Source organism: Crotalus tigris, unplaced genomic scaffold, assembly GCF_016545835.1.
Source record: "Crotalus tigris isolate CLP2741 ecotype Arizona unplaced genomic scaffold, ASM1654583v1 scf7180000017799.356649, whole genome shotgun sequence".
In the NCBI taxonomy this organism is placed as follows: Eukaryota; Metazoa; Chordata; class Lepidosauria; order Squamata; family Viperidae; genus Crotalus; species Crotalus tigris.
Genome location: NW_024096644.1, coordinates 42,521 through 70,514, shown reverse-complemented (window position 1 = coordinate 70,514; position 27,994 = coordinate 42,521). Strand labels below are relative to the sequence as shown.

General features: G+C 36.8%; 1 protein-coding gene across 3 annotated transcripts; it reads left to right on the top strand.

Moving 5' to 3' along the window:
- The first annotated feature begins 83 nt into the window (after positions 1 to 83).
- LOC120307626 (haloacid dehalogenase-like hydrolase domain-containing 5) lies at positions 84 to 27,657 on the top strand. Of its 3 annotated transcripts, XM_039342553.1 has the most exons (9): positions 84 to 253; positions 5,808 to 6,017; positions 7,035 to 7,147; positions 7,793 to 7,886; positions 10,211 to 10,244; positions 11,096 to 11,267; positions 13,782 to 13,970; positions 16,278 to 17,449; positions 18,082 to 27,657. In XM_039342553.1, exons 1-8 carry the CDS (start codon positions 122 to 124, stop codon positions 16,687 to 16,689), a joined length of 1,356 nt encoding a protein of 451 aa, XP_039198487.1. In that variant the 5' UTR covers positions 84 to 121; the 3' UTR covers positions 16,690 to 17,449; positions 18,082 to 27,657. The 3 variants fall into 3 exon arrangements, with proteins under 3 accessions (XP_039198487.1, XP_039198489.1, XP_039198488.1); XM_039342555.1 differs by lacking the exon at positions 18,082 to 27,657 and having other exon boundaries at positions 11,120 to 11,267; positions 16,278 to 17,077; XM_039342554.1 differs by lacking the exon at positions 18,082 to 27,657 and having other exon boundaries at positions 11,099 to 11,267; positions 16,278 to 17,077.
- The last annotated feature ends 337 nt before the right edge of the window (positions 27,658 to 27,994 follow it).

Genomic DNA, 27,994 nt, shown 5'->3' with positions numbered 1-27,994 from the left:
ATTAAGAGAAGCCGGCGTCGGTTTTCTGGCCGTGATGACAATGAGGTGCTAGTTGTTCTTCTGAGCCCTAGGCAGGAGGGCTGCCTGGGTCGTCGGCGAGCCGGCGCCAGGAACGGGCGCTATGCAAGGCCTGCTGCCCCTCCTCTGCCGGCGTCTTCAGAGAGCCCTGGCTGCGGGAGCTCCGGGGAGGGTCAGGCTTTGCCATGAGGCTCCGGCTCCCGCAGCTTCCGGAGGGAGCAAAGGCAGCGCCCAGGTAAGAGGGGCTGCCCGCTTTTCTCGCCCCGGGATGCGGTGAGGGAGAGCCTTGCGAAGCTCTTTCCCCTGTCGCTCTCTTGAACCCCGACATCCCCAACCCAAGCAAGCCCCGAGAGTTACTGTAACGTATAGCAGGAGCTCTTTCGCTCCGTACTGGGGTTTCTTTCAAACCCGAGTAGAGGGGGAGGGGGCAGGAGAAAACCCTGGCGTCATCTGCTTTCAGAAGACTCTGCCGTGCGCGGGCAGTACTGCTTTGATGAGCGCTTCGCGCGCTTTCATTAGTCTGAATGCCGGGTATGGGGGGGGGGGGAAAGAAACCCTAAAACACCGAAGGTCTTCCCGTTGGAGAACTTTTCTTGTCGTGTTCATTTCCTCGCTTACTGCCTCCCCATTTTGGAGGAAACGGGTCAGTGAGGGAAGGCCGAATTTGTTACTTTCCAGCTGTGGCTTTCTCAGAAAAGGGGCTTCACGCCTTTTTCAAGCAGCCAGCAATGGGTTTGGGGACCCTGTTTTTTACTTTTTGCTCAGGAGCAGCCTTTGTGTTCCTGTCAAATTGGTTACGGATGATTGCTTCTGCTGTCAGTTTTCTTACACTGTTGTTCATTCAACATCAGCTGGCTTGACTTTTGCTGCAGGAAAAGTCTACATTCCTGACCAAATAATGAGATGGTACTCGTGGGTAGTGTAAAACTTGTATTTAATGAGTTGTTTAGAAGTTACACCTAACTGCTAACATGCTTACTCAGATTTGGGTGATCAAGAATTTGCATTCCAAAATATTTGCTGTACATTCTCAGTTCATTTTAACCCTGGTTTTAAACAATTCATACAGAGAAGAGTTTGTTTTAAATGATAAAGATTGCTAATGTTTTCTTTCTAAACACTCTGGTTTTCAAACATGTGCTATCTTTTTAGTTAGTCATCACTGAGTTAACCAAACAGGAATTCTTTGTTTGCTAGCTGGAGAAAGCCTTTAGGCTAGGAGTTGAATATAAATCCTCTTAACATTTGAAATTGAAGCACAGTTTTTTGGGCTCAAGTAACCTGTCTGAACTAGTAGCACTCCTTTTTATAATCATCACTACTGCTGTAGTTCCTTAAGTGAGGAACTGTATACTGGGTGCCACAGTTCTGGGGGAAAGAGTACATAAATTACATTATCTTTAAGTTTAGAGGAGGATCATATTCAGAGTTAGCTAAATATTAAGATTCACAAACTAGCATTAATCCTATCAATATCCATATGCAGGAAGGAATAAGCTGAGAATGATTAGTTGATAAACATTTGCTGCAAAAGTAGGATAAAGACAAAATCAGAAGAATATGCAAAATGTGGAAATCATTTAAGCCCTTTTAGAGGCAGTGATCATTGGAAACATCTGTTTCAAGTAACAAAATAATAAATTGCACCTCTGTGTTTTTGCTCTCCATGTGTAGGAACATGGAAGGCTACATATGCTGCACTTTTAGTCACATGATGGTGGGGATTAGAATGGAACAGCTGGCAACATTAGAAGCTGTTGTCCTACTGCTTCTTTCATAGGGTAGCACTATTTTTTCTGCGGCCCTGATCTTCCCCATTTTTAATTTTCTTTTTGTTTTCCAACTGCACTACCACACCAAATTTGGTATCATTGTATCTTTATGGAAGTATCCAGCTGACAATCAGAGAGGATCCTGGTTCCTTTACATACTTTTTCCTAGATTATTTTAATCCCAGGGATGTTTATGTTTCTGTAGAGAAAGTCAGCATACATCAGGGGTCTTCAAACTTGGCCCTTTTATGACTTGTGGACTTCAACTCCCAGAATTCCTCAGCCAGGCATGCTGGCTGAGGAATTCTGGAAGTTGAAGTCCACAAGTCATAAAAGGGCCAAGTTTGTTAAGGAGCATTTAAAGGAATATTTTGTTTTAAATATGTATAAGGGAATTTCAATGGTATAAGTAACACTTATGTGTGTGTTTTTGATTGTGATGATAAAGAAAGACGGATAAACTTTATATAACATAAGTATGATATTAGAAAATATTGTTTAGTTTTTTTGAATAATTTATACTTAAAGTTTATAATATCTTAATGGTGGATTAGATTCCAATTAATTTACTTTATATGAAATATGATATTTTGTAATGTTATTAAGTTAGGGAGATGATTGGTTTATTAATTGTGAAAGAAACAGAAGTTGTGAATTATAGATAAAATAAATTATAATGGTAAATTGGTAGGATTGTAACGACAAAGAAATTATCTTAATGTTAAATTTAATTATAGCGGTATGGTTGTTAATAGGATAGTATTGGAAGAAGGGTGTTTTTTTTCTTTTTTTTCTTTCTCTTTCTGTTTTTCATACATAATGGAGTTAAAGTATTTAATAATTTGTTTATTGAATGTAATTATATTTGTTTGAGGTTTATTTGAGTTTAAAAGTTTTTCCTTTTAAGTTCTAGTTAACCCTGTATTCAGCTCTGGGAAGAAGGGGGGAGGGTTTTGGGGAGGGTTGGGAGGGATTGGGGAAGGGGTTTTTTATTGTAAAATTGTAAAAATTTATAATTAAAAAAAGGGCCAAGTTTGAAGACCCCTGGCGTACATGAAAAATACAGTAATGTTTGAAACTAGACACTCTTGTTGAAAAGGAAGCCACAAATAAGAGCAAATCAACTTGGGCTGCAAATTTGATATTAATGAAGATGATGGGTTGCAATATTGCAAAAAGCATGAACTTTCAGTTTTTTTCAGAAACATTTCATTGTTTGAATTATAAGTCATAATGAGCTATATCAGATGGCTATATGGTTTCCTTTTGCAATGGGTTTATTTTACAATATTTATTCATTTAGTTTGTTTTCATATACAAAGATAATCCCAAAGATAAAATTTGGGATTGTGTTTATACTTGCAGCCATTTACAAATCTGAGCCATCATTACATTCAAGGTGATCATTTAAAAATTAGATTGCTGAAATTTTTCTATTCTTTTAGGCTCCTGTTTTCAGTTTTACTTATTTTAGCAATAGGTTTCTACCTTTCAAAAGATCAAAATTGTGCAGGAAGTTGTTTTTTTCTGAAACACTGTACGGAAGTTGGACTTTAAAGAAGCAGGATAGAAAGAGTACTGACTCTTTTCAGGTTTGGTGTTAGAGAAGACCTGAGAATATCAAGACAACAAATAGGTCATCAAACAAATCAAAGCAGAGATCTCACTAATGGCACAAATGACCAGACTGAATTTATCATATTATGGACACATGCTAAGACCTACTTATCTGGACAAGTCAGTAATGCTGGGAAAGATGTAAGATAATAGATTCATTGATAGCAGTAATAGGCGTGTCATTGAAAGCCTGAAGAACCAGGTTGGGGACATATTCTTCTGGAGATAATCTATCTACAGTACATGGTTTTGTTAAAAATTGATACCATCTTGATACATAATCAATTCTACCTTTCAAACTGCTGTTGATTTTTTTTCCCATCAGTGTTATGGCAAATGGAATGCAGACATTATGCCAACAATTTCTTTCTGATTTCTGGGCAAAGATAAACTAAAATGACTAACATGTTATTACAATCTCCATACACCTTGTGGGCAAATGTATAGTGAAATTATGCCGTAATTGGGCATGTAAGTACCAGTATATAACTTGGCATAAATAAACTTTTAATTCTCTAAACTAACTATTTAAATATCTAATCATAAAAAATACGGTTGTGGGATCTCTTAATACAGTGGGAAGACTCAGCCTTTATATGTAAATATAAATGTTGCACACTGCAAATTATGATTTTAATGATCCTCTTGACCATGTGCCTGCATGCATGGAAGGGTTTGTCCAGTAGAAGTTTCTAATTGTTTATGCTTGATCAATTTTGGTAATTGTACAATTGTTATACACCGAAAAAGCTGATTCTTCTATTAGCTATACCATCAGCTTCCAGTTGGAACATTTGAATTGCATATTCATGTTCTCTGGAATATGTATTTTCAGATGTTTTAAATGTTTTTATTTTTCTCTGAAAGAGTATATTTCTTTTTAGTAAAATAAGAGTTTTGTAAGTTAAAACAGGCCAAAATATTAATATAATCCAATCCCTAATAAGATTTACTGTATAGAAAAAATGGTTTATCAAGCATATCTGAGTCAAAAACATAAGAAATATGTTTACTTTTTCCAGTAGTTAAAATTCCTCTCCATCTGATCCCTTTTTCTAATTCAGTTATTTAGTTAATATCTTATGTCTCATAATGGACAAATAGTCTTGGACGGATAGTTGGAGATAACACTGTCATTATTTATCTTTTTTGCCAAGTTGTATTAAATAGATCAGGGTTGTCATACTGCTGGCCCACGGGCTGGATGCGTCATGCCAAAACTGTGCCCACCCCATTGCCGGCAATGGGGGAAAAGTCGCAATACATCATGACATGTCACATGACATAGCAAGTTTGACACCCGTGAAATAGATTAATATAGGTAAAATTATGCTTTTCGAATTTGAAGAGCTTCTGCCCTATTGCTTTCTACAAGTCTGCTGTCTGGGGCTCACAACAAATTAATGACTTTGGCATCTTACATTTTATAGTCTAGAGTTCATTGACATTGTATTACTAGATACCCAACAAAGGAATGTGGGAGGTTTTCTGTCAAATACATTGTTCCTCTCTTTCCAGAAGCATTTTCTTCACTTCAACTGACTGTATTATCACATGCTATTTCTTTGTAGAGTTCACGTATTCAATTCATCAATAATTTTTACAAATAAGATGGTTCTTCCTTTTTCACTCTTGATTTGACAAATAAACTACAGTTGACTGGGTTTGCATACCACATTAAACCAGACAACCCACATTATTATTGAGCAATATGTGAAGCCAGTCATTAGAGTTCTTTGTACGTATAAACAAGAAACTGCATAGGGCAATAATTTTTTGTAGGTTGTGTTTCCAACTGCTGGAAATATGCTTCTGGGCAAGAATCATTCTTCAAGTGACATCACACCTTTGAGCTGGTAGGTACATGTGGGATTGGAGAATAAGTGATCAACTTGCCTACAAAAGGCTGAATGTGGTCAGTCCCTAAACACACACATGCCTGAAGGCAAAGAAAGTGCTGAGCTGCAGCCACCCACGATTTTATTTTCTAAGGGTCCCTTTGGCGGGAAAGGGAGCTGGGAGATGCCACACTTAATTTGTAATAATAATAATTTGTAATATGGCAATCTGTTGGTGATCTTGCTTGAGTATAGAAGTTACAATTGCGAAAAAGAGTTTCCTGGAATAGAATTAAAATCCCAATTCTGTTATAAAGTTCACTATATAGCCTTGAGCCGAGCATACTCCTTGGTGTAAACACTTTCACAGGATTATTAAGATAATACTAACCACTTCCAGCAATTTCACATAATTGTTATGAATAAGCAGTGAAAGGGAGGAGGATTTATATGAAGTTGCTTAAAACAAAGGAGAATAATTCTGTACAAGGATGTTATGACTCTAAATTGCAAGATGTCTGGTTGATAACAAGAATTTTCTTATTCCTCTCTTCCATTTCAGCTAGGTGTACAACCTACCTTTGGCATACTGTTTGATATCGATGGAGTATTGGTACGAGGAAAGACCCCAATTCCTGCTGCCCGAAAAGCCTTTCAAAAACTACTTAATTCTCAGGGACAACTTTTGGTGCCTGTAGTATTTGTTACTAATGCAGGAAATTGTCTTTGTCAGAAGAAAGCAGACCAGCTGTCACATCTTCTTGAAATTCCAGTAAGTAACATTGTCATCTATTGGAATGTTTGTCATTTTCTTTCTTCTCTGCAGTACGTGAATTAGAATTGTCATATATTTATCTATAGCAGGGGTCTTCAAACTTGGCCCTTTTATGACTTGTGGACTTCAACTCCCAGAATTCTTCAGCCAATCACGCTGGCTGAGGTATTCTGGGAGTTGAAGTCCAGAAGGGCCAAGTTTGAAGACCCCTGATGTATCGTTTAGGATTTTGCCTTCAACTGATAGAGGCAGCTTCTTAAGCTTCATTACAAGTCTTGCCATGCTTTATTAAAATTGTTCTACATTTCCTGTTTCTTTTGGAAGCAATCTGGCAGAATGAGGTTTCCAAAGCACCACAAGAGTGGCCTCCATTCTTTTGAACCTTCGGAAGCCTTAGTCCCCAAATCGTGCAGTTTAGGGAATAAAACTTCTGAAGCATCGTAATAATGAAATGCCAGCTTGGAAAATGGCACAAGGCAGCTTTGGTAAGAAGACCTGGCACGGGCAGCAGCTTTGCCACATATGCTGGATATGCCTGTCAGCAGCTGGAGAAAAATAGCAAAAGTAGGGTGTGACAATTCCTATAGAGCACAGGGTAGCAGGGGGAATTGGGGCTTTATGGAATGGTGCTGACAGAGTAGGACAGCTTTGGGCCTTTAGGTGGCATCTGGTTGACATTGTTGAAGGCCTTGGGACTTGCTTTCGGCCCCAGCACTGCTGCCGCCATCAAGTACCCTGTTCAGGGTGGACAAAAGGGCATAGATCAGGAGGATAGAGGCAGGTGGGGGGAATTGCAGCACCCCTGTGTTCGTAAGTGTGGACAGGCTGCCAAGTACCTGAATTTTGTTCATGTGGCTACAAGGGTGATGCAACGGCTATAACTTTGGCCATGGGTCGAAAGTCCATTTTTTTCAGCACCATTGTAATTTTAAACAGTCACTGAACGAATGGTCGTAATTCATGTGCCATCTGTACAAGAATGAAAACAGATTATCCACTTTTTCTTTGTCCTAGATTTCCAAAGACCAAGTTATGATGTCCCACAGTCCTTTGCAAATGTTCAAACGTTACCATGACAAATGTGTTCTTGTATCAGGACAAGGCCCGCTCCTTGACATCGCTGAGCAGTATCCTTAGAAAATGCTGGGTTCATTCTGCATTGGGCTGAAGGTGCACGATAGGGGAATGTGCTAGAGTTAAGCATGTGGTGTGTATCGTTTTTTCTCAAGATCCAAAGATACATTTTGTAGGGAAAGCAAAAAATGTCTCCCATGAACTCTGTGAATTTAGGAAATCTCAAATGGGATGATACAGAATGTAAAAAGATAGCCAGACTAAGAAAGGGGAGTAGATCTCCTTTGCCTCTTGACTCCTTGAATCAATTCCATTGATTCAAAATTCTTCTTTCTCTGAGCAGAGTTAAAGATTTTCAAAGTAAAATTCCTAGAAATCAATTTGAGGCCATTTATTAGGAACTCTCATAAATGTTTCAAATTGGAATGTACCGTAAATTATAATGAGTTAATAAGAAACATTCTTGGACATTGTTGTACTTCTGAATAAAAAATAGCTTTTGTAAGAATCCTAAATATAAAGTTCTGAGTGAACAAAGATTGTGTTTATCTCTCTCCCTATATTGTATGTACTCTCCCAGAGGATATGGAAACATTTCCTTTACTTAGAATATGTATTATTTGTTTGGAGAATGTAAAACAAATATGCTTTTCATTAAATCATAGATGCATTGCTATCCATAACCAATATGTCATTAGTCTTGGATTTTGTCGGCCTATTACAATTGACAGGTTGCGAGAAACTTATCCCTTATTAGACATGGTAGATCATGACAGAAAACCTAAAGTTTTGGTAAGTGTACTGTACTTTATTGCTTTTTACTCTTTAATAATTCCTTCCACATTTTTTACATTGTCTGTAATTACAGTAGCCTATTGGGCTGCTTGTCATGTAAATCAGGGGTCTCCAATCCCAGAGCCATGGATTAGGTATTGGTGCACGGCTTGTTAGGAACTGGGCCGTGCTGGCAGGCAAGCAAGCGAAGCTTCATCTGTGCATGTGCAGGATCTTAACCGATTTTGAAGATGGGGCTTGAGTGTGACAGAGAAAAATGTGACCTTTCAAATGCTAAATACGTTCCTGAACAGATTTTGGAAAGTGGCAGTATCACTTACCTTTTCTAGACTCAGAAAGTAAACAGTGTCAATTCAGATTACTAATTGAGTAAGAAATGACCAGGAACTACCAGTAAAGTAGTCCAGACCAGGAAGTTGAAAAACACCAGGAAGATTTAGCAACAACACTCTTTCCCTGTTAAGAAAACCAAATGGATACATCAACTGTCAATAATTAAGCTTGACTAAAAGGAGACTTCACTCTACCTAGTCAGATGACCTTTCATACAGTGGTATGAAGTACAATAAAATAAGTACAAGTTAATATAAAACAATATTCAATAAAAACAAAACGTGCATTAAAATGTGCCGAGAGACATATTTCCAACATTCATACCAGGAACAGATGGGTATTGATGTTCTATGTTATAATTATATTACTTTTTTGATATCCTGTTAGTAGTTCATTTGTCTGCCAGTAGCAACATATGAAGGTGGGTTTTAGTTCTAGTTCGGATTATAACATAGAGTGGATAAATATTTCCCTACATGCACAAATTAAAAACAATAATGTAGTGGTGAAAGTCTGATTGTTCAAGTCTTATTGTTTCCTTGATGCAACATGTACTAGTAATTTGATTGTCAAAAATTACACATTGTGTACACAAAGGATGCATTTAAAGTAACTTTCTTCACATCATTCATAGCATTTAAAAGATTGCATTTTTTTTCTTAGAGTTTCTCAATGTTGACTGATCCTAGAACAGATTTGGTAGCAGCTAAGAGAGCAACTGAGGAAATGCTACTGATGACTAATAACACAAAGGCTCAAGTATTGTAGTAGGCAAGAGGGTAAAGAGGGCAGCAACATTGGACAGAACCAGCTTTGTTCAATTCAATCTCTCCTGACATCTGGAGTTCAGATCAATGTATGGTTAGCTCTCTAATTAGATACATAGCTTGCTTGTCTTGCAGAAAGGAGTACCGTAATTGTTAATTTGTGATGCAGGGGGGTTTTTTTTGTTCCTTTTCTTTGCTCTTTTCCTTTACTATATAGTTCCTTTCCTTTACTATAAGCACACTATAATATGGATGTTGCTGATACACTATTTTGCAGCAAGTGCACATATAGCTAAAGAAAAGCTGTGAATCAGAGAAATAATTTAATTCAGTAGGTTATTGAAAGTAATTGATCTGGTCAGCCAATTTTAGGATATACAGTAGTTTACTTCAGGTGTCCCAGTCTTTTCCCATGATTATTTAAATTTGAAAGCATTGTCTTGAGGGAAGGCTAGTTAAATTTACTTGCCAAGTAAAACAACTGAAGTTATCCACAGCCTTTCATATGATGTTCCATAATCCCCAATCAGCCTGACCCTGAATTAGCCTTCTCCTCCTTTTAGATTGTAAATTTTAACTGTGAAGCTGAAATTCAACATCATTTGTTAAGTCAATGAATGTGTATATTATAAAAACATATACAAGAATGGATGAATATGGATTTCATCTTCATGTTTGTGATATTGTGCTGTTGAACATAATGCAACTTCTACAGACTAAAGTGAGCTGCAGTTGAAAATGTGGAAATGACATGGGGTTAATAGTAAGAATTTACAGATAATCACAGGTATACAGTCAGACAGTGGAGGAATAAGTTCTGGTGGCAGATTGAATTAGGCCTAAAAAATATGAATGTATATTAGAGGGGATTCTATGTTATAAACCCAGGAGTGTCATTTCTGAGACACATTAGCAATTATATGAGCTTCTCTTACAGCAAGATTATGAGATAAATATTTATGGAGATTCTTAGTCATCCAGGTCATTTGTCTCAAAAGTGCTTTTTTAAAAGGCAATTCAAGATCTAAGAGGCAAGTATAAATGGGCAGTATCTCATCTCCTTACAGTTGCGATGATAATTTTTAATTTTTTAGAGGTGTAGGAAATTTAATCAGAACATAGGGTGCGCCCATAATGTTCAGAGGCTTATTTACTGGGTTTCTTCTTTGTGCTAATAAAGGATACTTTTCTTAGTAAATGTAACTTGTTTTTAATTTGTAGCACTTACCCACAATGGAATTTCCCAAAATTGAAGGTTAGTATGTGAAGATTTATGTCTAATTCTGAAATTTACTCCAAGTAAAATGGACTGCTTTGTGATAGCTCTCAAAGTATTTTGCTAATTTTTCCTAGCTTTTTCTGATATATCTGAACAAGAATGTGATAGTAATCATATACAATATATAGTATATATCAGTTTATAATGATACTGACAGGTTGTCCATTTTTGTTTCTTTGATTTTTCTACTATCTGCACTCTTTATAAATCTGCCATTAATGTTAAGCTGTGAAGTTTCTAGTTCTTTGCTAAACCTCATTCTTATAGTTTCTATTTCATATGCAGTTTAAAAACTAATAAAAAACTAGTAATGTGAATTTTAAAATACAGTAGTATCTTCAGAAGTTCTGTTGAGGTTTGTAATTATATTCCACTGGCACTGAATCATCCAAGTTTATATAAAAATTTGGGTTTTGTACAGTTTATGATTTTTTCTTGTGTTTTTTTCTGTTTCTAAAAGGAAAAAGGACTGACGTACTTTAAGTACAAAGTAATTATTTTCTTTTAGATATCAGTGGACAAAGCAATTTAATGCTACCTCAAGTGGTTTTTGTGATACTTTAAAAACGATTTCTGCACTTTAAGATGTGCTAAGCTCATTGGCTAATTTATTTATTTGCTGCTAAATTCTGATGACATGATCACAGCAGCCTTTATGGGCTGATTAAAAATAGATTCAATGACCAAATGCAGCCTGAGACCATAGTTTGCCTATTCTTGTTATAGTGTGCATGAAAGGCAGAAGGTGGTGTGTTTGTTATTTTGCATTAGGAAATAGTTTACAATCATGCGCATGTAACACATTGATATTGTGCGTATCTTAACAGCAGTTATTTTGTTTGGTGAGCCAGTGAGGTGGGAAACCAACTTACAGTTGATAATAGATGTTCTTTTGACAAATGGCTATCCTGGAAATCCTTATCAGAGAACTTATCCACATATTCCTGTATTGGCTTGTAATATGGATTTGATGTGGGCAGCTGAAGCTCAATCCCCAAGGTAAGGCAAAGATGCTAGTTGCTCTGAAGGTGTTTTTCTTTAGTGGGAAGGAGCTTGGCTGGAAATACTACTTTCAGATGCATTAGAAGCATCATTGGAAACACATGAATGCTTGTTTTTGTGTGCAAGTATAGACATAATAAAGTTAATTGTTTTATTTATAGTAAATGAATAGCTCAGATTGTCAAACCTAACTGAATTGCCAATTAGACTACCATTGCAACTGTTATAGTAGTTGACTGCTACTACATACAGTATATGAATAGAATAATAGAATAGAATGGAGTGGAATGGAATGGAATGGAATAGAATAGAATAGAATAGAATAGAATAGAATAGAATAGAGCTGGAAGAGACCTTGGAGGTCTTCTAGTCCAGCCCCCTGCTCAAGCAGGAGAACCTATACCAGTGATGGTGAACCTTTTAGAGACCAAGTGCCCAAACTGCAACCCAAAACCCACTTATTTATTGTGGGGTGCCAGGTGGGCGTGGCCCACTGAGTGGGCGTGGCTGTGGTGGTTGTGGCAGATTGGGTGGGTGTGGCCAAGGTAGGCGTGGTCACTTCAATGTTGCTCGTGGGGAGGGACACCTATGGGGGGTGGGCAGGGTTGGAGATCCAGGGGTCTCTGGCAGGTGGGGCAGTAGACAGGAGGCTTGTTCTGCAGAGTGAGGTGAGGCAGGGTGGGGTGCCATTGCCATGGGACAAGGCAAGGGCTGGGGCGGATGCTGCCTGACACCATCAGCCCCTGGACACAAAGGCCAGTGAGTGCATGGGGGCTGATGGTGTCCATCAGCAACTACAACCTGCTGGCCCCTCAACCAGTGCACTCTGGGGCTCTGCAGCCTGCCAGCAGTTCAAGAAGCCACCTCTGAGGGGGATGGCTGGCTGACAGCTGAGGAGGCGATGCAGTGGGTCATGCCCGGAAAAAGGAGAGCATGCGAGGCCAGGAGGGATGGGACAGGGGGGAGGGAAACCAGACGTGCCGGGATGCATCTGGCCACGTGGGACCTTGGTGAGTTAGCAGGTGGCTGGTTGAAGAGGGATAGTTGCCATCTCCAAGGCATGGCATGCATGCTGACAGAGAGGGCTCTGAGTGCCGCCTCTGGCACACGTGCCATAGGTTTGCCACCACTGATCTATACTATCTCAGACAGGTGAATGTCCAGTCTCTTCTTAAAAATCTCCAGTGATGGAGTGCCCACGGTTTCTGGGGATAAGCTGTTCCATTGTTTCATTGTCCTCACTGTCAGTTTCTCCTTAGTTCCAGGTTGCTTCTCTCTTTGATCAGTTTCCAACCATTGTTTCTCGTCCTTCCCTTTGGTGCTTTGGTGAACAACCTGGCCCTTATGGCAGCCCCTCAAATACTGGAACACTGCTATCATGTCTCCCCTATTTCTTCTTTTCTTTAGACTAGCCAAAGCCAAGTCCCGTAGCCGTTCTTCGTATGTTTTAGTCTTCAGGCCTTTGATCGGCTTAGCTGCTCTTCTCTGAATTTTTTCCAAACTCTTAACATCTTTTTTGTGACAAGGTGACCAAAATTGGCTGCAGTATTCCAGATGTGGTCTTACTAGGGATTTATAAAGCAGTAATAATACTTTGTGTGATCTTGATTCTATGCCTCTGTTTATGCAATCCAGGATCGTATTAACTTTTTTGGTTGCTGCTACATACTGCTGGCTCATAGTCAAATGATCGTCCACTAGGACTCCAAGGTCTTTCTCACAGTTACTGATTTTAAGCCAGATCTTGCCCAATCTGTATTTGTACTTTTGGTTTTTCCTGCCTAAATGTTAAGACTTTGCTTTTCTCAACATTGAAACTCATTTTGTTGGATAGGGATCTTTTTGGATCCTGAGTTTGTCTTCTGGGGTGTTGGCTCCTGTCAGTTTGGTGTCATCTGCAAATTTGATGAGTTCCCCTTCAATTCCCTCATCTAAGTCATTTATGAAGATATTGAAGAGAACTGGGCCTAAGACAGAACCTTGTGGTACCCACTGCTTACTTCTTTCCATGTGGATATAGTGTCATTGAGGACTACTCATTGAGTATTGTTTGTTAGCCAGCTACAGATCCATCTGGTGGAGATGTTGATATGTAACTTGTGCTTTTGAGTTAATGTTTTTCTCTCTTGAAATTAAGCTGCTATTTTTGTCTGATTCTGATCATAGCATTTTTTGATGGTCCTGCAAAAGCATCAAGATAATGTTCTCACAGTAAACTTAATTTAATTCAGCCTTGTAAATGTTTTGTGGAGGCTATCTTGCCCAGATGGGCTTTTTTCTACACAATTACAAATGTTTTGGCAAGTTTCTTCAACTTTTAAGTGACTGTCGGGAATTATGTAGGCAGAAGAATAAGTGAATCAAAGCAATCTTGCCTTATAAATTCATAGAAGAGAAGCTAAGGATTTGGATAAGTAGTATACATTAAATTTTTCCTTTTGGTGTAATACATTGTTTTTATCCTAGCCAATTATATAACTTTATTGACCAAATCTTATTTCTGTGTTTCAGATTTGGGCATGGAACATTTATGGTTTGTTTGGAAAATATTTATAAGAAAATCACTGGAAAAGAATTGAAATATGAAGTATTGATGGGAAAGCCTAGTGAAGTGACTTACCACTATGCAGAGTACCTCATTAGGACTCAAGCATCTGCAAAGCAGTGGACGAGCCCTATTGAAACATTGTATGCCATTGGGTAGGAGATTTCTTTTCTTCCCTCTCATTTCCTCTCCAGAAAAAAAAGTTAAATTTCAGGCAAGCTGTTGTTCCAAGTTAAATGGCGGTAGACAATTGAAAAGAGTATTGAATAGGCCCCTGAGGATGCGTTGATCTCTAAACTAAATGTTTTTCAGGGTACCAATTCACTCTTGCTCTTTCTAACTTGGGAGACAGGCTAGACAGCCAAGTCAATAGCAAAATCTGTCCCGTATTTCTACATAGCACTACCCAATCTGCGATTTAATTTGAAACCTTTTAAGACAGTGGTTCTCAACCTTTTTAATGCCGCGACCCCCAACCGGTCGTAAGTCGAGGACTACTCAACCGATCGTAAGTCGAGGACTACTCAACTGGTGCAGCACCGTTTGCAGAATGGGACTTTTGGCAGGCTCAGCAGGGCAGAGACAGCCTGGACAATTCCTATTGGCTTTTGAAAGCCAATAGAATTATATTCTAATCAAGAGAGTCTATTGGCTTTCAAAAGCCAATAGAATAAAAGGGAGTAGCATAGCTAAGGAAAAGGGGGGGGGAAATGGTGGACTGCGTTGTTTGGCGACCCCCGTGAAATGGTCGTTCGACCCCAAATGGGGTCCCGACCCACAGGTTGAGAACCGCTGTTTTAAGATCTCACGCTGCCTCTAACAAAGAAATTACTTGCTCTTGTGTGCTTAAGTGTTACAGTCTAGTCTTGTGCATGTTTTCTTAATAGAATTGATTGGTCCCCAGCACCAGGTAAAGTTGCCTTGTAGTTTATGGATGTCATGCTTGAAATTTCAGTTCAAACGCTACAGATTTCACTTTGGAAAAGCTATGTGAGAGAATGTTTGAATCATTGGTTATTCATGTAATTGTACAGTTTCAACTAAGCTTCAAATTGATTTTGGAAGTAATTTCATTGCAATATAATCCTGCCTATTGTAAAATGAGACTATTTAGCATGAAATGCCATTGCATGGCTGCCAATAAAAAAGCAGCCTATTAAGTGACAAGGACTGCTAAAATGATCCAGCAGCTTCCTTTATCATCTATTTCTCTATCCCACTTACTGGGAATTCGCAGAGCTGTAATAATCCCAGCATGTTACATTAAAGAAGCTTGCCCTGTGCCGTATCCTGCTTGTGCATTTCAGATTTTATTCATGCTCATGAGAAACAGCTTGAAAAGAAACCCTTTCAATTGAAAGTTAAAATTCTGGGATGTCAATTTTTTTTAATTTAATTGTCATCTGAAAGTTTGGGTGTATCAATTTGATATTGGGATATGCATGAAATGCTGCAAGTTGAGAACGCTTGTGAGACTATAACATGCTCATCTTCAAAACAAGGTTTTCTGCTTGCGCTGAACTAAAGTTTCTGTCATCCCCTACGGAGGAAATTGGAAGATGACTTCAAGATGACATTCCACTGGCAATAGATTAGAAAAGATGGTTGTAATGTATTCACCCTTGCAGCCTTAAAAAAATTACAGGTTTTTAAAACTTATTATTTTAAATGCTTAAAATAATACAGGCAGTTCTCAGTTAACTATCACTCGTTCAGCAGCCATTCAAAGTTTTGACAGGGGCTTATAAGCAGTCCTCAATGTTCCAGCCATCACAGCACCCCACAATCACATGATTGCTATTACAATGCATGGCAACCTGCTCACACTTATGACAGCTGCAGCATCACAGTCATGTGACTGCAGTCACCTGATCACCATTTGCAACCTTCCCTATTAACTTCCCACAAGCAAAGTCAATGGGAAGCTGACAGGGAAAGGCTAAAAATCACTCCTTTAAGTCAATTCTGCCACTTTTTCTTCTAAGGAGCCTGCTACAGAGATTTCACAGCACATGCCCACCTGCAACACACACATCCATACCCACATTCCAAATTGTTTCCTCTGTCCACATTCCCAATTACAGTCCCAATTACCATCATTATCCAAAGACTATCTGTAACTCTTCAAATATTCCATGATAATAGCTTAAACTTTATTTCTTCAAAAGAATAAGAAGCCCCGTGCAATGCCATGCAGTAGGACTTGAGTTTACAAAGGTGCTGGATCAAAAGTAAAATTCCCACAAAGAGAGCTCTGACACGTATAGTTTCCCATGAAGAGGGGATGGCACATTATACAAAAAGTGGTCTATGTCTCATTCCAAAAAGCTCTCCAAATTGTAACTTGGAGGTAGACAAATGACTGAAATTGCAAACTTTTAATAAAATGAACTCTGCTACCCTAATAATCATATATGTACCTCCTATATTTTGGTTCTGATGCAACTTTCCTGGCTTTCTAGGGATAACCTGATGACAGATATTTATGGTGCTAATCTTTACAACCGCTACCTTGAAGAGAAGATCTCTAGAAGAAGTTCTAAGGCTCATATCCAGGCCAAAGCGCTGGGGGGCACGAGGTCTGCCACAGTTTCTCAGGAAGAGGAGATTGAGAATGCTTGGGAAAATGAACTTGCATCAGCTACTGCCACAAGATGTAGCTCTGTTCTTGTTTGCACCGGAGTTTACAACCCTCACACAGAGGTGCCTTCTGATACAAGGGTTACTGAGACTGTCTTCCATGGGCACAGAGATTTTAGATTTGATCCTGCTTTAGTAGAACCAAACCACATAGTGTTAGATGTTGAAGCTGCTGTTGATCTCATCTTCCAACTGGAAAACTTTGCACCACATGAAAACTGCAAGACTTCCTAATGGCTTTGGGATACTGTTAGATTCCTTTTCCTTCTGAAAAATCTAGATGGGTGCTTAATATCAAACACTCTCTAACATACTAATGTTTGTATAAGTAACGTTTCTATTACATTTCTAAAAAACAGGACAGTATATCCCATATATCTCCTTTCTGTACCCTGATTTATTTTAGTGACCAACACTGTTGTGAATTGTACTTTTCAATGAATTGTCTTCTACATACTGACTTCACTCCTAGTTCAGAGATTCCAGTTTCCAGATTTGATCATTGATGTCAAACATTACATGTGTTTGGCAGTCAAAATTGTAAAACAACACACTATTAAGCTCCATACATTGCACTGAATGTATCCTCTTCCAAGGAATTAAAATGTGCCTATCTGTACTATCCAACTTTTTTCTTTATTCCATCTCCTTCCCTTGGATCAATGCTCTGTGTGAACCGCAAAAGCTGCATGTTGATGCTTTTCTTGTGTATTCGGTTTGAGATTAAAGGACAGAATTCATAAGTGAACAGAAAGGTTTTGCCAAGGCAGGTATACACATAATCCATTAAAATGAATGGGGTTTGCAGGACAGCATATAGAATTTTGCTCAAATCCCACTTTGAATAAGCTTCCTAAAATTGTTTACTGTCAGACTTTGCCCTTTGGGTTTTATTATTAATCATCCTGGTATTTTTGCTGCATTGAACAGCAGAATTTAGCAGTTCCTTCCTTGATCTTTTAGTTTCAACTTGAAACTCCACAAAGGCAATCAGGTACTGATAAGATAATGTTTTCTCTTCCTTCTGCTACTAAATGTTACATTTTTAATTTTTAAAGACGATGTATCTCATAAATGTAAACTGTAAATTTTATGTCCTATTCTATGAAACTTTGTTAACTGCAGCAGTCTGTCCAGTAAAATATGTTCTATTTTAAAAAGCACAATTTTTTATTCAGTGTTCTAATCCCCTTTTAAAGTTTTTTTTAGTTGGCAGCTATCATTATACTGTATAGTAGAAAAAACATTATTTATAATTTCTTCATTTTGTTCTTGAGACAATTAAAGTCCCTATACATGCTTTCTTACCCTGTTTACTTTTGCTATGAATCTGCGTCAAGGAACTTTATCAAACTTTTATAATGCAAGTACATCTTTTCACCCAAATATTTTTATATGTGTCACTCTTAAGTTTTAATAGGAAATCCTGCTAGTCCCTTTTCTGCATGTTTTTTTCAAATCCTATTTATACATTGTTGTTAAAATGGCCTTTGTCCCCTTATTAAATATTGTTACAGCGATCGTTTACTCTTTCATGCAAATCTTTACTTGCCCCGGTTTTGAATATCATCAGTATTTAATCAATTTATACATTGGTTTGTATAATAAAGAATATAACTTTTTCAGGAACTCCCTACTGAAGATTTGTGTTTTGCTAAGAACACAGATGCAAAGAAATTCATTTGGACATCATGTTTTTCTTCTCCTTCACACATTCATCTAATTTATTTCAGATACTCTTCCAATTTTCTGGTGATTTTAAGGCATACATACATGGAGCTGTATGTTTGTATGCTTTTCATATTAGTTTCTTTTTTATTTCCTTTTTCAAAATTTCAGGTCTTTTTTGTTTCACCTGGGTAAGACTTAGCTGCTTTTTTTTTTGTTTTTTAAACCTCCTGCTTTCCATGCTGGCATAGTTACGGACTTGGTGATAGTATATATGCTGCAGGTCAGGAAAAGAATCTGAATTTCCAACTTTACAGTATAGAAAATGTTCAAGCATTCTGGAGAAAATTGGACTTTCAATTTTTCTTTTAACCTTTCTTAACCCTTACTTTTTTCATTAAAAAACAACAACTGGGAAATGTATACAGATGGCTAAACTTTCCAAAATCTTGTTAAAAAAGAAAAAAAAAGAAAATTCAGCGTTTTAATTGGCAATTGAAATTACTACTGCTTGACAGTCTCCATATGAGTAACTGTAGGAAAGATATTATGTTCTCCAAATAAACTACCAGGTCTTCTGCAGATCACTGCCACAAACTATTGCATTAAGCAGTAGCATGTTCACATGACTACAAGGAAGAGATCATTTAATCACTTGGTCAATCATTACTGTTCTGATGATTTATCTTTACAAAACTGAGTCTACGGAGTCCTAGACTAAATAAAGCAATGGGACAGAAATTCATCTGATTATACTTCATTCCAGTTCAACACTCGCCTCTTAAATGCAGTTTGTTTTACCTAACTCTATACTGTCAGCTCCCACAATTTTCAGAAATTGGCATGCTGATTTACAAGATCTGGAAGTTGGAAATAGTAGTATATAGAAGAGACAGGGATGGCATCTTGTGTGCAGGAGTATAGAACTAACTGAGTGGAGAACCTGATGGTATCAAATATCAAAGAAGTAAGACTGGTGGTATGTGGCAATCAACAAAAGACAACCGCAATTTTTTGAAGCTGGATGGATGCAAACCTTGATGGACACAGAGCTAAGAAATAAAACCAGTGAGCAATCACAGACTATATACATAATATTACATGTAGAGGGAATAGAAAAACTTTGGGCCTTCAGAAGTTCAGAGACCAAATAAGATAGATGAATATGAAAAAAGAAGAGAAGGAAGTCCAACCTGAATGAAGCTGAGTTTGCTACCTTCCTGTATTCGTTAGTTGGTACTTGACTCTGATATATAACTGGATAATCAAATGCCTAGAAATAACAGAAATCAGCAGGAACATCAGAAGCTTTGTGCAAAGATCAGTGGAACAATGGAAGACACACTTGCTGGTCGATAGTCTGGAAGAGATTAACATCAAGAGGAATCTTTCAAGGAGACTATCACTACAACTGTTTGTCAACAATGCTGAATAAGTAATTGGTCACAAACTCAGCTTTGTAAGCAGTGTATTTAGGATTAAATTTGGTGTGAAACACTAGAGAACACTAGAGAAAGAAGCCTACCTCCTATCATATATAGGACCAGGATTTTTATTCAACAAACACTTTTCAAGGTGTTTGCCCTTCTTTTTGAATGAACAAGATAAATGGATCATTTTATTCATGAGCTAACAATGTAATTTAAGAAAGTGAGTAATTTTATCCCTGGGAAAAGCATTGAAGTACAGTAGATATCCTGACATAGTGTAGATTGGATTGTAAGATCTTACAGACTAAGCAATTTCTGAATTAGTCTGTGATCTGAACTAAAAGCCAAAAATGAACTGAAAACCAAACTTAAGAGGCAACTGATCCCCAGCTATAATAATAATGGTTATATAGTGATTTAGAACTTAATGTATTTAATGTGATTTAGTTTTTTAATCGCACAGTGACTATGAATAAAATGGATTTCTTTTTTGAATGGGAGTGTCCACATTTAACTTTTGAGTAGACAATAGCTATAGGAGTGGGAAAAAATGACACTGTTCTATTTTTTAAAATAGGGATTTTAACAGAATTAAGCATATTTTATAGTCTTTAAGAGTTTATCACAGGTAAACAGGAAGAAACAGGCTATTTCCAGGAACTTTTTTCTAGTCTTGCAAGCATATTTTCACACTTTTTTAAATTAACCAAATTCAAAAAGAAATATACACAAAATTGTAAAACACTTAGAAAGGGTTTTCATCACTTGCATCCTTTCCAGGAGAATGGGGACAAGTATAGCAAAGCTTTGTACAGGTTGTTGAAGGCAAAAGTGTCTTATAGTCACGGTAGCAATATGGAATACACACAATTGTCACTAAATATTAAGGGCTCAGGGGCTGAAGAGGCCTACTGCCAGCAAGCTATTTTAGAAGGCGGGAGATCAGATTTATCATTTTAACCAGAAGCATTGGTTGAATGCTTTGACTTTTTAAAAACAATACTTTTATATTAGAATCTTGCTTTTAGTGTACATGAGTGTATTACATTGATTGATTGATTAAGGGCTATCAGAATGATGTTGATCATTAGAGGTCAATATTGGTAGATTCTTTATAGGATGATCTGTCTTCACCTCAGCATTTTAAGCTTCTCTGTGGTGTACTCATTGCTGTCATAATTGAACCTATCCTTCTTGATCTAGTCCACTTCATCCCATTCTTCCAAGCCTTGTAGATTTCTTAAGAAACTGGGTTTCCACGTAGTGTACATGAACCCAGCTATAAATAGTTGTCACGAAGAGTACACAGCAATTGTCAGTCAGCTCCAGTGTTCTAAGGCTTGAAATTCAGCCACAGCTATAAAAAGCAATTGACCCACAATTCTTTAAGTACAAACATGTATATTTGGAGCGATGATTTGGAACTAAAGGTATTCTTAATGTTATTAATGTCAATAAAACATGAATTATTCAAAAAAGCACATTCCAAATGAAACTGTCCAGGTGCCAGATAAGAGGTTCAGAGAAAGCAATTTCTCTGCTTTAATAGGATTGTCTCTAAATGTACAAGTTCAGCTCCTGAATCCAAAAGAGTATTAGTTTCTGTTCCTATACAAAATTTCAGATTGAAAATTGTCCTGATATCAAGAACAATCACATTATATTTGGGCACGGCCAAGCAGAAATACCTTTTTCTCCCTCATTGTTTTCCTGCAACTGCTGTCTGAAAGCATGTTATTCAATTGACAAGAGATCTGCCTTTTTCCTTAGCTATACAATTTTATAGCTTTACTCATTATCACCCAAAGATAATGAATAATGAAAAATTCAATTTTTTTCAGACCGACTAATCTGAAAAATAGGATTAAAAAAGTAGATTCTAAAATTGGTCTCTGAGTCCTTTCATTCTCATCCACTTTTATTGATACACAATCATTTTGGACAAACAGTTTGCAGATGTGTTACTCTAGAAACTTCCCATTTTTATAAAGTGGCAGAATAAGTAGTATCACTTCAACTTTCACATCAAGATGATACCTTAGAAAACATGGTTGCCCATTTATTGATTGATTGCCCATCTCATGTCAAGGTGACTCTGGGCATCTTATTAAAAGCTATAAAGCTGTAAAACATAAATATTTCTAAAAACAATAACCTACAATTACAGTAAAAAGTAAAATTACAATTACAATTAAAAAATGAGTGAGAGAGCAAGATGCACAGGGGGAAGTAGGAATTTAAAGCTCTATCAAACAATATCTGAAATGCCCCAAACCTCTTTGATAAAACCTCTTATATCTTATTTTTCCTTCTTAGGTAAACTGAAGCCTGCAAAGTAAAATTTAATATTTGTAATGTACTTTAGCAGCTATTTTTTTAAGAGCCAAAAGGAACGTTGGAAAACAAACAAAATTCTCCCCACCCCCAGCAGAATTAAAGAAAACAAATATCAAACCAAATACTACTTAAAAATAAATAAAAACATTAGAATAAGTTGGCAATTGTGTTGGCTATTTAAATGGCATCAAATATGGGGCTTATCACAATGTATAGTGCAACTGAATATGGAGATGGTCATCTTTTTCCAGTATCCTGTGCCTCATGGGGAAGCACTGATACAAATCATAATGAGGGCAATTGATAGTATTATCTGAAATATTTACCTGAGGTGGATACGAAAAAGTAATCTACCAAGTTTTGTATTTACAAGTTTAGACATACTCTATTCTTTAATAGCACCCCCGTTAAACAGCTTATTAGCATGCTGCATCATACTCAGGTTTAGTTTTGGCTTAATGTTTATAAGAACCATTGGGTTTTATAGATTAATGACAAAGCATAGATCAAGGATATGCAAGCTACAACCCCAAGACTTGTAGCCTTTAACACTCCCCCCCCCCGTCTTTCTGAGGTGTTGAAAGCTCTCCTGGTTGCATTACTGAATTTAAAGTTGTGACTGCTGAAAATTGGCAGCAATTTTCCAATATAAGAAAGGAAATATAGAAAAATTATGTTTTGCTTTTATAAATTGTAGAATAGTTTTGATTATATGCCATCAAGTTGGTGTTGATTCTTAGTGACCATGTTAAATAGATTTTCTCCAGGGGAGATCTCTCTCCAATCTGATTCTTCCAGTCTTCCAACTGTGCACTGATTGCTGTTATAATTGAGTCCAGCCACCTTTTGCTGCCATCCCTTTTCTCTGTGTTATAGACTCCTGCAGAAAGCTACATTTTTGTATATGTCCAAAATGTGATTTGTGTCATTTGTGCCTCAAATAAATTCTCTGGGTTGATCTGTTCGATTAGCCATTTATTTTCTTGGCTATGCACGGGACTGTCAGTAATCTTTTCCAATACTGAAGTTAAAAAATGTCAATATTCATTCTATCCGCTTTTTTCAAAGTCCTACTTTTGCACCCATAGAAAGTCACAAGGAAAACTACTACCTGATTTATTCTACACTTAGTAATATAGACAACTTATGGACAACTTTTCCAAGGCCTTCATTGCTATTCAACCAAGTACTAGTCCATGGCATATTTCTTGACTGCTGAAAATCACATTACTACTGTTAAAAACAAAACATAAAAATGCTGTACAAAATTCAGTCTGCCAACTGTGGATTTTGTTTTCCTCCAAATTATTAAAAGCTGTGATCCTTGACAGAATATGTGTGGACATAGTCATTATTGCTGCAATCAGCTGGGAAGTGATGAAGATATTTATCACTGTGGCCATGGCTTGATCCATCCTCTTTCCCAATGGACAGAAGGTTTTTTGGGTGGCGGGGGAAGAATGAAATTCTTGTAATTCTTTTGATTTCAATATTTATTTGCTTTGCTGATTGAACTAAATAACCCGAGGTGGAGGTGGTGGTTAATTAAGAAAGACACAATGTAATAGCCAAATGATCATTTTAATTATACACAGTACAATGTATTTGCTACAGATTTTGCTATATTTTACCAAAAGTAATTTCATAGTTTTTAAAAATATTTTTTTTAATAAATCCATAAATAGGTGCCAGTAAAATGTCAACATTGATACTCTGTTCCCTTGTAACCTTATTTTCACCTCTTCTAGTAAACTGTGTAAGGGAAAACAAGATAGATGGGCCTCTATGTTTGTTCCCAGAAGCCTTATTACAAGCAATAAAACTGTTTTCAAAAAATGGAGAACAATTCAATAATATCAGAATTCTTCAAACCCTTTGGAAATGAAGTAGTGAATTCAATATGAATTGGTGCTTTATCTTACTAAGTGTATGAACCAGCTAGTAGAAAAGCTGCCTGTCCTTAGGACAAGAGATTTTAAAAGTCAGGCTATACCAGTTAGTTAGGCACAATTACTGCACAGAGCGTATGATGGACCTTTATTAGCCCACCTCATTAAAAGTTTTCTCTAAAAAAACAGCCCTCACTTCCAAAATTGTCAGGTGCTCTATCAGACTTCAGCCAATGCTATATTTATCGACACAAATCTCTACCATTAGAACCCATCCTAGCAATACTTGCACCTGTCCTATTACACCTTTCCACAGATTCTGCCATCGAGTTATAGCTTAGCTTAAAAGCAATGAGGCGATAATAGACACATAAATGCTGAAATCTTATTCTTAGTAAAACAGCTAACATCAATATGTTTCCAAATCGTCTTTTCAGAAGTAGGAAAGTAATTGAGAAAGGAAGAGCATTTCAGAGCAGAGAGAGACAGCAAGATAAAGAGTAACCCAGTTACTTTCTTCCTCTCCTTTATCACTCGTAGGTTCTGACAGCGTTAGAGGTCAGATTAGCCAGGATATGTAAACTCAACTAGGGATGCTACTAGGATTGCCCCAGTCACACCACCAGTACTGGCTCTTGTATTTAAACATGCATAATAATACCAATCTTAAGGAACTTGTACCTTATTGATCATGGCAGAAATCAGTCAATTGCAAATGTGCCCAATCTTTGTTAAACTCTGGTGTGTGTGTGGGCATGCAAACAAAATGTATATTTTACACGTGGCCTTTCATTTTTAGGCAGAACTATTTATAAGGCACAAACTCCCTATTTAAAGTAAAGCTCACTACATTTCTCCACAGAACATATTTTTTTGTATTTTTGAGTTAGACACTAGGTTGGCCAGATAAAAAAAAATGCCAGCAGCCTACATATCCTATCCTAATCCAGAGACAGATGTGTTCTCTGATGTCTGAGAGTGGCTGGAGGTTTGTATTTTATCTGCACTGCAAGATCACTATCAGCTTTGAACGTTCATCTCTATGAAGATGCACATTTGGTCACGAATTCTCCGTGTAGCTTCTGATTCAACAAATAAATCTGTGAAAGAAGGTTTGATCCAACACATACATTTAATTTATAGAATTTAGGGCAGGGGTTATCCTCAGTTGAAGACTGTTTATTAACTGAGTAAACAAACCTAACAATTTGAGAACTTGAGAAAATAGGCAGACCTTAAAAACCCAGGATCACTCAAACATTATTTCTGGGAGAAGAAATAGGACAAGCTTCTCTACACTTTATCATATTTCAAATACCTGAAGATCCTATGTTAATTTTTTAGTACAGCCATTCGCTGTGATCGATACATTAAAAGCATGCCTGTGAATTATACATGACCTTTATTTTCCAAAATGCAACGGAAGAGGTAAGTTATGATCTAATAAGCATTTTATGTAACCACAAATATTCCAGATTGCCTCAGTATTTATGACACTGTAAATATCTATCCTAGCTATAAGATAAATTGGAATTTAGGATTTCAAGCACCATGAGGGAGGCAGATTATGATCTTATACTTTGTTATATTCACAAAAAATGTCAAATGATTTAAAAGGAACTGATCTTCAAGTCTGAAACTCAGAATAAAGGATGATGTCACCTCCATAATTATGTAAACTAGAAATCAATGCACAGAACCAATGCCATTATCATATCTAGGTCAGGAAATCCAAGGAAGGTTGAAGATAGGCAGACATAAATTCTGCTGGTTAGTTTGAAAGGACTTTAGAGAAATTGGTGCATAATCTGACTATATTTACATTTTTAAATCTTTGTCAAAGATGTGAAAAGACATTGTACATTAGAAAAGGAGAAATAGGACAAAGTTCTTTCTTTTCCCTTGCTCCATGAGAAGCATATGATTTCTCTCAACATTTTACAGGTGTGCGAAGAGGTGTGCAGAAGTCTCTTCTGTTCTACATGCTTGTATGTAACATGAAAACTGAGATTGCATAATTGGTTGTATGTAGATTAGATCATCTGCTATGTCATCTGATACGCTCTTTTAATCTGTTGCAGTAGTGATGTTGCAGACATAACTAGACATGTGTACTTATGTACTTCTGATATTTCCACATTCCAGACATTTTGTAAAGCCCAAAGGGAAAGGGCTAGAGGAAATACATTTTTCAAATTTTAACATTTTTCCATTAAAGTAACTTTGTACAGTATTATAAATAAATACATAATGCAGCTGTCTTTTTTAAATTCAGTATCTTTTAAATTAACTGAAATTTTAATATTTTTATAAATAAATTATCTTTCATAGAACAAAAAAACCCCAATACTTGTTGATTCTATTTTTTTCCTGTATTGCCAAGTCTAGATGTCATCCTATAAACAATTAAATTAAGATGTAAGTGTACATTTTCTGTAATATATGTTTTCTCCTGACCTCGTGATGGTGGTAGCAGTGGTGTATTCCGAGAAGGGTGAGCGAAGAACACTAATTCAAGGCATGAAGGCCATCCAACTGTCTAGCTAATGAGAGAAGGCAACTATATCAAGCAACAATGATAGAGCAAGAGGCTGGAGTTGGATGATCACTTTAGTGCCAAGAGCAAATTCAGAGTTTCACAGTGCACAAGAGAAAGCAATAGTAAGCCAGCCTTGTACTTTACCAAGGAAGCCATATGGATAGACAATATAAAGTGCTGAATGATGGTTGATCTCTCAGATTGGATGGCATTCAACATATGACTGAGAAAGAGCTATTTAGCATTGCTAATGTTTAATGGTATTTATGAAAGAATTAAAAATCTGGGGGCATCTATTTGTAGGTGCTTCCATGCAGAAAAAGAAAATATAAAAAATATAAAAATATAAGACAGAATTATGATAGGAACAATGGAAATAAATACGAACACAGGAAAGCTCAACATAATGAAAAATGAAGTTAATCTTTACACTTTTAACACCTTAAGCATCAGCAGACTAAGATAGACTGTAACTGCACAGTTTTTCAATCAGTTACCTAGGTACAATCCAATTAATGACCAAATAATATCAGTCAGATTTGTAGACATTTAAAATGACATCCAAATTATACTCCAATCACTAATGCAAAACAGGAGGGGGTTGATGGATGTTATGGTCAAGTTCAATATGAATTTGATAGAATATGCAAACAAAATGTGTCAGCTGTGGCTGGAAACTAAGATGCCAAAGCTGGAAATAGTAAAGCAGAAAATGTAGTTGTACTATATGACCTAGGAAACTGAATGAAACAAAAGAATGACTTATCAGTCATTGCTTACATAGTATTCAAAACACCAACAGAAGAAACCTACCATCAGAATGCATATTGGAAATTTCCAAAAAGGGAAGAGAAGCCCAAGTCAAGAAAGATAAATTTTCCAGAACAAACTTAACAAAGATGTTTATGGAGATTCTCAGTCATCCAGGTCAGGTTATCCCAGAGGTGCTTTTTCAAAAGGTAACTGGATTTTCTTTGTTTTTCCTTGAAGATGTTTTGCTTCTCATCCAGTGGACTGAAGAAGCTTTTTGAATGAAAAAAATAAATGTCTTCAAGGAAAAACAAAGAAAGTCCAGTTACCTTTTGAAAACGCACATTTGGGACAACTTAACAAAGAATTTCAGAGAACCATTCAAAGAGATAAAGAATAGGTTTACAAAGATAATTGGTAAAGATACTGAAGCTGGAAGTAGAAAAATCCAAGGAATACCAAACCAAAATAAACATGTGCTTTTATTTTGCATATAAAAAGGCTCTCACTTATGTCAACTATATTATGCTATGAAATGTGTTTAAAATAAATAGGAACCTCAGAATATCTCATTGCTCTCATAAAAAAACCCTATACATAACACAGTCCAGACATAATATGATGAAACAAACTGTTTTTGTGTTGGCAAAGGAGTAATACAGGGTTATTTACTTTCTTTGTATTCATTCAATCTAGTATGTTTCACATATAATGAGGTAGGTTAGATTTTACAATGTGATTTTAAAACCGGAGAAAGAAATCTCCCAAACCCGCCCTATGCTGATGACATTACTGATAGGTTAAAATGTAAATGATCTACAATGAAAGTCAACAAGTACACTGAAAGACATGAGAATAATAAAACTAATGAGAACAGCTCGAGTAACTAGTGCTAAAACTGATAATGAGAATAATGAAGTAGTAGT

What these genes read in the sequence shown, in the direction of transcription:
- LOC120307626 (XM_039342553.1), top strand. Translation starts at nt 122, where the DNA reads ATGCAAGGCCTGCTGCCCCTCCTCTGCCGGCGTCTTCAGAGAGCCCTG. An exon ending in ACAGAAAACCTAAAGTTTTG is followed by an intron (nt 7,887 to 10,210) that starts GTAAGTGTACTG and finishes TTTAATTTGTAG; the next exon opens with CACTTACCCACAATGGAATT. An exon ending in GCTGAAGCTCAATCCCCAAG is followed by an intron (nt 11,268 to 13,781) that starts GTAAGGCAAAGA and finishes TCTGTGTTTCAG; the next exon opens with ATTTGGGCATGGAACATTTA.